Below are 13,887 nucleotides of genomic sequence, written 5' to 3'. Positions count from 1 at the left end.
AATATCATTACTTCCACACATATGTTCATTAATTTTTAGTACTTAAAGGATCAATTTATTTTATATGCACGCGCCCATTAAGCTATCATCTTCGTGCCCATAGTGGTTTTTATCCGCGGATATATGTGAATAATTTTTGTGCCCATAGTGCTGCTATTGTAACTATTATTATTACTTTGATTAAAATTGATTACATAGAATCATTTGATTTTTTTTTATTTATAGATTTTGTGTTTTTTTAAATGCAATCTTTTATTTTAATTCCATCTGTTTATTTGTTTCTCAATTTACTCCTTCATTAAATTATATTTAACTCAACATAACTTTTGTTAAATTTCTTAGATAATTCATCTTTTGCATACTAGGTTAATAGAGAAAATTTTACATAACTATATTATTAAATTATTTATTTTAATCAATCTCTCACACACACATGTAACAAAAATAAAAAAATACACACACGTCTCTCTCTCTCTCTCTCTCTCTCTCTCTATATATATATATATATATATATATATATATATATAAGTCTAATTGCATTTTTGTTCCCCTGCTTTTTAAACGATGTTTTAATTTAATTATCTTACAATTTAAATGTTATGAACTTTTTTCACTATCAAATCATATACCACATCAAAATCTATTGGACCAAGGTTTCAATACACTTACATCGATGCTTTATACACCTCGGTGAAATACCAATTGGGCACCACATTCTTAAACAATCATAATTTGTTTGACATTTATAATTATCCGCTGTAACGAAGAAAAAAAATTACCAAAATGGGATGGAGTGATGTTTACACAGTAATGAAGGAAATTTGAAAATGATAAAACAATGGTTTACCTTCGATGTTCGTTGAAACATGGAACATGTAAAGAAAAATAATTGTTACGTAAACAAACTTTACAATCTTAGCCATATTCCTCCACCTCTCCCTTTACATGTAATAAGTTGTTTTATCACTTTATAATTTATAAAGTTAATCATCTCTTTACATCAATTTAGCAATTTTCAGCTCTTTCCGAGTTGTAAAAGACAATTCCTAAAATTAAAATTGACTTTAAATGTCTCTTAAGTATATTTAATATGCTGTGTTTGTTCATGTAGCACACTTAATAAAGATGACGGATAAAAAACTTACCCATCATAACAAATCATTCTTTTTTAAACTAGATTTCATTATTTTAACCTATCATGATACATACGCCCTCCGTTTCAAAAAAATGACTTTAATTTCATCACGGAGAAGGTACAAACTCGGCCAAACTCTTAGAATCACAATTTATTATCCATATCATCATTAAAGCCAAAAAAATTCCTCAAAAGATGGTTTCACTTGGAGAACAAACTTTAGTAATTATTCACTCTGTTATGGTCTGGTCACTGGATCTCCTACGGACCCATTTGCAATAATGTTTCATATGTGCACGCCATCAATCTTGCTCCAAGAATAAAAAATGTGTGTAACTCGTCTCCTCCCAAAATTAACCCCCCTTATACTCAACTACCTCAAACAATCATTGCTGGAAGCTCCAATCTCAAACTTAAATTTAACCCCAACATTTAGATAATTTCATTTGGGTTGATAACATTGATGATGGTCTATTGTAATTTTTAAACAATCTTTAGTTAGTTATCACTTCATTGTCTTCTAGCACCATAATTAGATTTAAATTTTTAATTATAAAATAACATGATTTAATAACTTTAACTTTTTATGTTAATTTGTTTCAAATTATTGTTTAATTTTGTATTTCATGTATCATGAACATGCACTACTAACACATTAACTGTTGATTTAATTAAAAAAAATCAATTTTTATTCAGTATAAATATCTCATCAAAATACAAATTTAAAGCATCGTTATAAATTTTGAGTACGAATATCATTACTTCCACACACATGTTCATTAATTTTTAGTACTTAAAGGATCAATTTATTTTATATGCATGCGCCCATTAAGCTTTCATCTTCGTGCCCATAGTGGCTTTTATCCGCGGATATATGTGAATAATTTTTGCGTTCACTCTGATTGCTGCTATTGTAACTATTATTATTACTTTGATTAAAATTGATTACATAGAATCATTTGATATTTTTTTATTTACAGATTTTATGTTTTTTTAAATGCAATCCTTTATTTTAATTCCATCTGTTTATTTGTTTCTCGATTTTCTCCTTCATTAAATTATATTTAACTCAACATAACTTTTGTTAAATTTCTTAGATAATTCATCTTTTGCATACTACGTTAATAGAGAAAATTTTACATAACTATATGATTAAATTATTTATTTTAATCAATCTCTCACACACACATGTAACAAAAATAAAAAAAATACACACACGTCTATCTCCTCTCTCTCTCTCTCTCTCTCTATATATATATATATATATATATATATATATATATATATATATATATATATATAAGTCTAATTGCAGTTTTGTTCCCCTGTTTTTTAAACGATGTTTTAATTTAATTATCTTACAATTTAATTGTTATGAACTTTTTTCAACATCAAATCATATACCACATCATTAAAAACATATTAAATCATAAATTTTCAGTTTAGAAATATGATGGAGGTACTAAAACTACCAGACTTATAAATAGGGTGCCAATTTTGCAAAATGGTAAAATATAGGAACCAAAACTACAAATATAAGCCATGTATTTATAAGAAAATAAATATTTTCATGTGCTCGTTCTTTTTAATCTAACTACAGACATATTCTTGATCATTGTATAAATTTTGACAACTAAGCTTTATTTATTTTATTTTATGCTTTAAATTGATATTAATAATTCGTTTAATAAATCACGAGTTATAAATACGAGTAACCATCTTTATTTTATTATTTGTGTGATAAATGGGTTTTTAACAAATAGTTTTTTGATAAAAGAAAATTAGGCGAGTTGAATTTCAAGGCTCGTAAGGTTAGAGAAGACCACAAAGTTGAACATTGATATTAATATTTCATTTAATAAATCACGAGTTATAAGTCCCGTAAATGTAGCTTAGTTGGTGGTTACCAGGGATAATTTGTGCAGGGGTCGGGATTCGAACCCCGAATTCCCCACTTCTCCACACAAAATGTGTGTGAATCTAGCCACTAGACTACTTGACAAAAAAATATACGAGTTATAAATATGAGTAACCATCTTTATTTTATTATTTATGTCATATATGGGTTTTTAACAAATAAATTTTTGATAAAGGAAAATTAGGTGAGTTGAATTTCAAGGCTCGTGAGGGTTAGAGAAGACCTAAAGGTTGAACGAGTGTTAAAAAAAACGTAGAGATGTTATGTTAAAAGCCTCGTGTTGATAGAAGAGATACTTATGAATCGTCTATCGAAAGTTTCATGTAGGCTGCAAGAGTTCAACTTGAGTTTAACCCATAACTTTATCGGTAAATCAACTCCTTACCAACCAAATCAGTTTTCTTTGAAACAACAACATAAAAAAATACTGTAGTTAATAAAGGCTTGAATAGTTAAATTGTCGCTGCAAGTTTGCGTGTTTTTTATTTTTTGTCATTGTATTTTTTTGTTGTTCTAATACAAACCTTGTAAGATGCAAACATTTTGATTTTAGTTCCTACTGTCATCATCCGTTACAAAAACATATACATGCAAACAGAGGATGACGTGGCAGTGTCTGACGACACTGATTTGACAAAGTGAACAATGAGTCACAAAGTTAGAAGAACTAAAACCAAAAAACAAAATCCATAGAGGGATAAAAAAAATGAGAAGACAAAAAATTCAAATTTAAAAACGGTTATTCTTCCATCCTCTTCATGTCCTTCTTCCTTCATTTTCATTTTATGGTGTGTTTGTTGAAGCGGTAAAAAGCAAAGAAAACCACGTTATGTGTGAAACTGTCTTTTGTAACTTCTATATTTTCACTTCAACGTTGCCTCGGCCCGCGAGAAATGGCATTTAAATGCTGTTCCAAACAGCCTATTAGTCACACAACTTCACAAAAAATTAGACTTACAATATCCGTCGGTCTTGTACCGACCATCTTTTGGAGCTAGAGAACAAGAAACATAAATATGGATAACCACACACAAATTTAGATGCCCTTACAAGAACACGAAACACATTTATACAAATTAGTGGACACAACAAATTAATCTTGTCTTGCATTACATTATTGGTGTAACGCCCTAGTTGTTATATTTAATTATTTTGATTTATGTGGAGTATATATATATATATATATTTATATATGATGTTTGGTGATTTATGTGGTGTATTATTTTATTATATGGTTAATTTAATAATAATTAGATTAAGTGTGAAATAATAATTATTTTGGAGTTTGGGGGGTTATTTAATATTTAATATAATTAAAGGGAGTTAAATGAAAATAGAAGGGAGTTACAACTAATGGGAAGTTAGGAAAAGAGAGGTTAGAAAGCTTTGTACGTAAAACTGACAAGTTGGGAGAAAAAGGAGAGAAGACCAAGTTAGAGCCAAGAGTGATTTTGCTGCACATTTCTTCTGCAAATTTAAGGTAAGGATGAGGTTTACTTCAATAGTGTATTTATTGATTTCTGATTTTGAGTTTAACAGGTTTTGGTGGAAATTGGGGATTTTGGGTTTTATGTTGGAATGATGATTTTGGGAGTTGGGAGTGTGAATTTGATGCTGGAAATAGGTTCTAAGTGCATACAGAAAGTTAATTTATATCTGTAAACTGATTTGGGGAGTGATTGGACGAAAAATGGGATTTTTGGGAAAAACCAGTTTTCTGCCCGTACAGAAGTTCATCGCTCGCCTCACGAGTAGCTGTGCTCGCCATGGCGAGTGAGCAACTTCATAGCTCGCCTCGCGAGCAGATCAACTCGCCGTGGCGAGCAAGCCAGTTCAAAACTTGATTTTTCAAAAGTTGTTATAAGATGTTTTGGGGATGGTTTAAGGTACCTAGATGATATTAATGATGACTGGAACAAGTTTTAGGTTAAAAAGATGAATAGGGAACTTAGAATTGGGATTTGAGTGAGAAAATATCATTTTTCCCGAGAGCATCTAATTTTCACTCGCCTCGAGTTCGCCTTGAACTCGCCATGGCAAGTAAGTGTTTTTGTGAACTCGCTGTAGCGAGCTGTGCAGTTTTGAGTGCTGTTTTGCTTGCATTAATTGTAGTGATTGAGTGTTGTTGTTTATGCGTAGTTATATTAATTGTGCATATTTATGGATGGTTGAATCTCTATGGGTTGTCGTTTGTTGTTGAGGACTGAAATGTATGTTTTAGCTACTAATCATACATGTTGTTTAAGTGGAGTCACATGGAGTTTGCATTGCATGGTCAGTTGTACGTAGATATACACAAGTAGGTCCATTGCATATGCATAAAACAGCGGAGAGGACTCATGTCCTGGAGCACTAGTTGCTTAACAGCGGTGAGGGCTTCGGTCTTGATGAATGCTTTAACCATTCAAAAGCGGTGAGGGCTTCGGTCCTGTTTGGTACCACATGCAAATTTGCATATTTGAGGAGTCTAAGGTGTTGTCTTAGCAGTGTTGTCATGTCATTTGCATGAGTCTTAGTTGTTGATTGTAATTGTTATATTGATGATGATGATGATGTTGTTGGTAAATATGTACATTGTATACATACTTGATGAGTGGATTCTGATGATGTTGTTGTTGCTTGTGAATTAATTATGTATATTTGCAAGATGATGTATTTGATGTTATAGGGTGTTAGATACAATTGAAGATTTAATATCTATATTTATTGTTGTGAATCTCACCCCTTCTGCTTGAAAATGTTGTCATTCCTATGGGTAACTTGCAGGTGATCCTGAGTAGTTGGTGGTGGCTCAATGTCGTGTCTAGGGCTCTGATACGTGGGAAGGGAATTATTATTTATATTATTGTTGTTTTTCCTTTCCATGTATCAAATTTTGGAACTTGTTGATGTGGCCCTTGTTGGTTGACTTATTGATGATTAGGCTTAATGCCAGGATGTTGTTGGAGACTTAAACCGTTGTTGTTAATTAAATGCAAACTTTCCGCTGCATGATTTTTGAAGTTATGAACGATGTTGAGTTAAATAGTTTTATTTTCTATTTAAGGAATTCTGAATTTGCGATGTAGCATGCCCGTTTGGTGCTTAACTCTGATGTATAATTGTTATTTAATTACTTTTGGGTAACGGAGTGTTACAATTGGTGCCATTTAATCTGGGAAAGAAGACTTTTTTCCCTCAATGGAAAAGTAAGTTTTAACCTTTAGATCAAATGGAGAACATACTCTTATCATGCTCCCTCAATACTAGATTTTTCTCCCTTTTTCTTCAACCACACAATCATCCAATTTCTCACTTTCTCTCTCTACCTCCTCCCCCTTCTCTCTCTGAATAGAACCATCATAACCACCACCATCACCATGTTTAACATCTAAATCTCGTTCACTTTCTCTATATTTTGTGATGATTTGATTAATTTGATCAAAAATTGATATGGTTTTGGATTTTTTTTTAATTTCTTATTTTTATTTTATGGGTTTTTCATTCCTAATTTTCTGAATTTGTAATTAATTTGGTGAAGATGAAAATAATAATGGAAAAGACGAACAATCATATACTCTGGATTTTCTAGAATTAACTTTCATGGCTGGTTTATTTGTTTGTGAAGATAACGTTCGCTCTGGATAGTTCAATTTGGTGAAGATGAACAATAATGGAAAATTGTTTTTTATGTTTTGTAGTTGTGGGTATGTTTTAGTTTGATAAAAAGACGTATTCTTTGGTATAAGTGGGTTGATTTTCTCTCTTATGTACAGATTAGTTATTGATAGAGAGATTAGAAAATCAAAAGGTTATGAATTTTGTGAGTATAAAGATGAAGAATTAAATAAAAGATGATTATTTTAATATTGATAGAGAAAACACATAAGTCTATTTGTACTGTATAAGTGTTGAATTAAAGAAAAGATGGAGTTGTGAGATATCACATTATGTGTTACGGTCCAACAAAGGTGGGGGAGAAGAGTCGTGGTGGAAGATGTGGTGGAAAATATTTAGTGTTGAGAGACCATGGTAAAATTGTGTTCCCTATTTAATCTAATGGCCAAAAACTAACTTTCCTTTGATGAGAAAAAACTAGCCATTCCCAAATTAAATGGCACCTACATTATTTACATATAGACTCCCAAATCATGCAAACAACAAAAGCAATTTTAAATGAAATATCAATACCAACAACAAAAGACAACAAAATACATAACAAAGTTTTGGTATTTGTCCGTGTGTAATTCAATCAGTGTCGCCTGCCACATCATCCTCTGTTTGCTACGTATACATTTTTGTATACGTAGAGACTAAAATCAAAACAATTGCATCTTACAAGTTTGGGTTTTAGAAAGAAAAAAAAAATACACATAGAAAACAAAAAACACACGACACAATTTAACTATCTAAGCCTTGTATAAATATGTCCTTTAAAACAAAAAAATAAAAACAACTTTGTGATCTTTTTTTTTTTTTTTTTTTTGTACAAAACAACTCTGTGATCTACTTATAGAGTGAAGTTTACTCAATTATTTTTTACACTGAGTTGGACGAGAGTCGATATTTCTCACTAACTCGATAATCGTTGGACGCTAATCTTTATTGTCATCAAATTTTCCCCGCTCTGCTTCAACATCGTGATTCCTCGCCCAATCCCAATTCCAACGGTTCACGTATTTCACACTCTCCTCTAAATTTCCAGGGTTTCAATTTTCATCCCGCCAATTTTAGATTTTCATTCCTTTTCTGTTTTAGCTCGAATTGCATTCATAGGTAGGGTTTTACTTGATTCATGCACTTTTTTGTTCTTCAATCGCAAAATTCAGTACAATTCATTGTTTTGTGGAATTTAGGGTTCTAGAAACGGAATTATTCCTTAATCGCAATTGAGATTAGGGTTTTCCATTGTAATTTAGCATTTCAGACATATTTATGACGACAGGTGGACATGGAGATAACCGTGATCATGAATTCAGGAACAGTGATTCTGATTTCAGTATTTCAAGGCGTGGTTTTAATAATAATGTGTATCATGATATTAGAAATGGTAAGGGTCGAAGTAGGGATACAAGGGATAGGATTATTCAGAGACAGAAAGATATTAGGGAGAGTCAGAAAGAAGTTTTGAATGGAAGTTACCGGTCATCTTCGAGTAGGAGTGACTCTGGTAGCAGTGGTGGTCGTAGTGGCGTGCCTGGTTCAAGAAGATGTGAGTTTTCTGTTAAGATTATGGATAGAGAGCCGGGCGAGCTTTCTAGTGAGAGTGGGTCGGATGATGGTGTTGAATTAGAGTCATTGGTGAAACGCCATGAGGTTGTGATGGGGAAAGAGTTTGATTATGGTGTTGAATCGGAATCAGTGTTGAAACGCCATGGGGTTGCCACGGGCAAAGAAAACGAGAGTCAGGCACCATTAGAGAGGAAAAGAAAATTTTCGCCTATAGTATGGGATCAAGAGGAGAGCAAAGTGAATAATTTATCCAATCTGAAGGTTGTCACAACAGTGGCCGCTCTTCCTCCACCACCTCCATTACCAATAGCATTTCGTGAGTCGCCTAATGTTAATTACAATGGAGTTGAAGTTCATTATCTTGAGAATCCCGAGTTGCCGACAGCAATGGATCCTTCTATGGTGTCTGAGTCAGTTCTAGATGCCGAGTCTCCTATAGGTTTGCATTCAATGTTGTCAGAGCAGGGGTTGGTTAATGGGCAGGTAGCTGAGCAACCAAAAGTTGAAGATTATGTGCCTACTCGTAATATATCATCTTCAAGATGGGCATCCGGAGACGACTCTCCTAATGATGAAGGTGAAATCATTGATGAGAAGGAATTCCTTAAAAGGAGGAGGTTATCTCCTGAATCAGGTACGAGAGTAAGAAACAAGATGTTGAGACCCGATGATAAAATCAAAGGTTTTGATAGGGCTAGAGCCAAATCATCTGAATCGGAAGAAAGAGATAGCACTGGGAGATACTCCGGTGAAGATGATCATTCTGGTATGGAGGGAGAGAGGAATAACAACATGGAGATTGATGGTGGAATTTGCAAAAGTGACACAAGTGGCAGTCACTCAAATACTGATTCTGAAAGTGAAGATGATTGCAGGGAAAGTATGGAACCTCCGACTCCACCACACAGAGTTGTTAACATGCTTCATGGTTGTAGAAGTGTTGATGAGTTTGAGAGACTGAACAAGATTAATGAAGGAACATATGGTGTTGTATACAGGGCCAAAGACAAGAAGACTGGCGAAATAGTGGCACTGAAAAAGGTGAAGATGGAGAAGGAAAAAGAAGGGTTTCCACTGACTTCTCTGAGGGAAATCAACATACTTCTTTCCTTTCACCATCCATTCATAGTTGACGTTAAGGAAGTAGTGGTAGGTAGTAGCCTTGATAGTATTTTTATGGTTATGGAATACATGGAACACGATCTTAAAGGACTAATGGAGGCAATAAAACAGCCATTTAGCCAGAGTGAAGTAAAATGCTTAATGCTCCAGCTGTTAGAAGGTGTGAAGTATCTGCATGACAACTGGGTGATTCATAGGGATTTGAAGACTTCAAACCTGCTTCTGAATAATAGGGGTGAGTTAAAAATCTGCGATTTCGGATTAGCTCGTCAGTATGGGAGTCCATTGAAACCGTATACATCATTGGTAGTTACTCTTTGGTACAGGTGAGTGATGTTTAAGTTAAATAAGCCACTTGTTTCTGTTTATTAACACCATTGTTTAAATTTGGATTATATTCTTGGCTATATCTGTTGTTGCGAATTTGAAAACTATGTTGTCATCACGCAGTCATGCAGTGCTATAGAACTAGATCTTAATATGCTATTATTATACAAGATTATTTTTGTAGTAGTATTGCAAGCTTGCTGCAAGTGACCCAATCTCATTTTTTTGGTGATCCCGTCTTTTTTAAGGCAAATAAACAGACTTCTTTCCTTTCATCATCCCATGTACACTTTCCATGTTTTTTTAAACATTTCTTTGCTATTATTCTACTAGAATATTTTTGGAGCAGTATTGCAAGCTTGCTGTAACTTAATGACCTAGCCTCGTTTTTTTGAGACCCCATCTTTATTAAGGCAAATAAACATACTTCTTTCCTTTCACCGTCACGAGTATACTTTTCCATCCTTTTTAAAACTAGTTAAAAAAAGGCTGTGTAATATTGCAATTGTTATATTTTAATGATAAATACATCGAAAGTCTGTTATTGCAGTAATGCCTTTATTAGTGACATTTGACCTTAGTTTACCGTGCATTTTATCATGTCACTGATTGCATTCTCTTGCAAGTGAAGAAATCATCTGATTCATGGTTGTTTCTTAGGGCTCCTGAACTTCTTTTGGGGACAAAGGAGTATTCAACAGCCATTGACATGTGGTCCCTGGGTTGTATAATGGCTGAACTTCTGTCCAAGGAACCGTTATTTAATGGGAGGAATGAATTTGATCAACTTAACAAGGTATATTTTAAATGCTCAGTCTTGCAGCTGTTAAGGACTCACTCTCACCACTCTGGCCTTTCAACTTTTGGTGCCAAACTTGGCTTAGGCTCGTTAACAATTATTATTTTATATACATGCAGATTTTCAGAATTCTCGGCACCCCAAATGAAACAATTTGGCCCGGCTTCTCAAAATTACCTCTAGTCAAGGTCAATTATGTCAAGCAGCAGTAAGTAATTGTGATTTCTCTTATGCAAGACATTGATTTTTGGTTCCTCTGTTCTTACATTTTGCCACTGTTTCCAGGCTTCAACTCTGTGTGGTTCTGGTCTGGCTATCTGGCCTCCCCTGGTGACTTATGTTTACAAGACTTTTCTATTGTGTATTAACCACAGGAATGTTCCTTTCAGGTATAATCTCCTGCGTAAAAAGTTTCCTGCAACATCTTTCACCGGATCCCCCGTTCTTTCTGATTCTGGATTTGATTTGTTGAGCAAGCTTCTCACTTATGACCCTGAAAAGGTACATCTCTGCTGCTTTGATTTTGTAATTACACATTTGTTTTAGTGCTTATTAAGAATACATGCCGTTGTTATTTTGTTCAAAGAGGATCACTGCTGAAGATGCTCTCAACCATGCGTGGTTTCGTGAAGTTCCCCTTCCTAAATCTAAAGAATTCATGCCTACATTTCCTGCTCAACATGATAAAGAAAGGTGACTTAACAAGATATTACTTTGGCAAATGCCTTTACTATTTTACTTGCTTGTTTGATTCTTATATATGCTTTTCAATTGCATTAGGAGAATGCAAAGAATAATGAAGAGTCCACATCCGTTAGAGAGGAAGCACCACAAGGAGTTGCAGCAGAGGGAATCAGGAACTGGTAGTGTTTTTGGTTAACAGTGATGCTATCTAAAGTTTTGGTCTTGATAGTGTCATTTTAACTCGCTGTTGAATGTTTGCATGCTTGAGGTGTGAGTATGCACCGAATGGATGTTCCAAACATTGTTAGTTGATAGCCTGTGCTGTTTTTTATCAGGCACCTGTTTTTAGTTCGGGTTGAGATATGTATTCTTTACATTCTGGGAGACAGATTTATTTCAGGTTAACCTTCATTGTTGATCGCCGTATAGAAATGTCCACGGGACACAGCTGGCAGCATAAGGTGTGGCAGAATTGCCTTCTTAAAATAGGAATAGTTCATGTATGCCGAAACTTGTATGTAACATATTTTCATTGGCCTACTGTAAACAATTTAAATCTGGTTGAGTTCAAGCAGTATGGATTCTTTTGCATCTATCAGTTAGTTCTTTGGTTATTTTTTAATGTTCATATTCTGTTTGCAAGAGCAAGTTCGTGTGAAGTGGAAGAGTGCATTCTGTCCATTTTGTTGAAGAAAATGACACTGATTTTTCACATCAAAGGTAATGAACTCCTTATGTATCTTAGATATCAAGGAATGAGAATTGAACTTTGTCAGTTTGACTTGATAAATGATGCCTTAGTGTTTATCTCTGTTGCAACTAGAAGATGCACACCAGAATAATTGTCTTATATTTGATATTTGTGTTTTTGCGCGTGTGCTGCTACTTCCACAAATTCTTAGTGTGTCATACTTTTCAATTTGATTTTTGTTAATGTCATGACTATGGGTTATATATTTTAGACGTCAACATCTTTAGAACCAACTGTTGCTTGTTTTGGATTTCAATTGCTGAAACTTCAATGTTAAGTACAAATGACTATAGTTTCAAGGAAATATCTTGCTTAGAAAGGAACTTTATTAGTAATTTATTTATTTTGCTGTCTTTTAATTTTGAAGTTTCTCAAATTTTAGTGAGCAAAGTGGATGAATTTGGAAGAATTTCATTTATTCTTTTGGCGTAAAAATTTATTACAATTGAATAGGAATTGTTCCGCATTTCATTGTTTACAAGTTGGCTTTTTTGGCTGTAGCTTTAATTTATGAGGACTAAAGCATCAAATCAAATGAAATGTGAATGTGATTTTCCTTTGTTTTGTTATCTCCTTCCTCATTAAATAAAATATATTATTTTGGTATATTTTCATATATAAGGATTTAAATTTTCACAAGTTTGAATATTCTTTCATGACATTTGTGTGTGGATGTCACTGCAGTATCAAAGCTAGCAGGTTGAGGATGTTACCTGTATACCCTGGGAATATATGGAACTTTGTTCCATCAGGCTCTCTAGAGGTACCATCCAAACCTTAGTTTGTCATAATACATCTCTGCAGTTCTAACAACTACCCGATATTCTAAGATCTGAACCATTTATTTATCTCCGTTGTGCTTCTTCTAGTGATTCATTGTATAGTTTATTCTTATTTCTTGGAATGATGTTTTAGTGATGTTTGGTGGATTACAACATTTCAGTTTTATTGTTTCTTTATAACTTTAAATGGCTTGTTAAATTGAAAGTCAATTAAATGATTCAGTTGTAACTCATGGAAGAACTCTCCTCTTCACTAAAATGGATTGCCCAGGATAATGGTTGTCAAGTTTTGACTGGGCAAGTAGAAAAATTTGACCTCGGTCTGGATTTAATTAACCATTGAAACTTTTTTTTTTTTTTCCCCTTCTTCTGGCTCCAACTACTGTAACCCAGTTTTTGGGGTTAGGCACCGACAAACGTGCATCATCACGTTGTAACTACAACTTAGGTGAGTAGTTTAGCCAGATATTGAAAATTTCATCATGGCAAATAAAGTTCAAAAGTGCTTATTACTTATTAGTCTAAAATGTTGTAAACATCGTTTTTGGTTAGTTTTGGAATATGGAGTCTTGAACTGGATCTTATTTTATTAAATCATAAAAAATTAATGGTAGTCAAATTAAGTGGAATTATTTGGATGACAATAGTGAGATTAATGGTAGGCAAATTAAGTGGAATTATTTGGATGACAGTAGTGAGAAGCTGTTAAGAGTTTGTCCTTGAAGGATCAGACCTTTTGAAAATTATTAAATGGTTACTGTATTATTTTTCTTATTTTTACCACTTCATGTTGCTGATTGGAGGGGCAGGCATCTACAGCAGCTCCAGTGCATTATTTTTCTGATGGTAGGCTTTTAGACATTTTATTTGGGGCACAATAGATCTTATGTTTGGCATTTTTTTCCGGTACAATATGTTTGTGATTGGATCATATGGTAGAATGATATTTGTTTCTATTTATCTGTTTTCCATCTTGCTATGATGGACATGGTTCTCGTCAACTTAAAATTGGGATCAAGTTGATGCTTGCTAGCTTTATGATTGAAGAATTTTGACAACTTCCGTGGGATTGCTAATAACTGTATGTTTGTATGGCCGGGAGATGGGCTTGGCTTGCAATGAGGTTTAAAGCATCGAGCAATTCATAAAATTTATACA

General features: G+C 33.5%; 1 protein-coding gene across 8 annotated transcripts; it reads left to right on the top strand.

Moving 5' to 3' along the window:
* Window positions 1-7,542: 7,542 nt before the first annotated feature.
* Window positions 7,543-13,887, top strand: LOC11441064 (cyclin-dependent kinase G-2). Of its 8 annotated transcripts, none has more exons than XR_003010143.2 (9): window positions 7,544-9,712; window positions 10,374-10,509; window positions 10,632-10,720; window positions 10,902-11,013; window positions 11,099-11,205; window positions 11,293-11,375; window positions 11,840-11,916; window positions 12,632-12,710; window positions 13,749-13,887. XR_003010143.2 is itself a non-coding variant. In XM_024778339.2 (8 exons), the coding sequence occupies exons 1-7, from the start codon at window positions 7,968-7,970 to the stop codon at window positions 11,884-11,886; spliced, it is 2,319 nt and encodes a 772-aa protein (XP_024634107.1). In that variant the 5' UTR covers window positions 7,544-7,967; the 3' UTR covers window positions 11,887-11,916; window positions 12,632-13,887. The 8 variants fall into 8 exon arrangements, 3 of the variants coding, with proteins under 3 accessions (XP_024634107.1, XP_024634108.1, XP_024634109.1); XR_003010142.2 differs by having other exon boundaries at window positions 13,539-13,887; XR_003010146.2 differs by adding an exon at window positions 11,586-11,657 and having other exon boundaries at window positions 11,846-11,916; window positions 12,632-13,887.

Source organism: Medicago truncatula, chromosome 3 (assembly GCF_003473485.1).
Source record: "Medicago truncatula cultivar Jemalong A17 chromosome 3, MtrunA17r5.0-ANR, whole genome shotgun sequence".
NCBI classification, from domain to species: domain Eukaryota; kingdom Viridiplantae; phylum Streptophyta; class Magnoliopsida; order Fabales; family Fabaceae; genus Medicago; species Medicago truncatula.
This window is presented reverse-complemented; position numbering and strand designations above follow the sequence as displayed.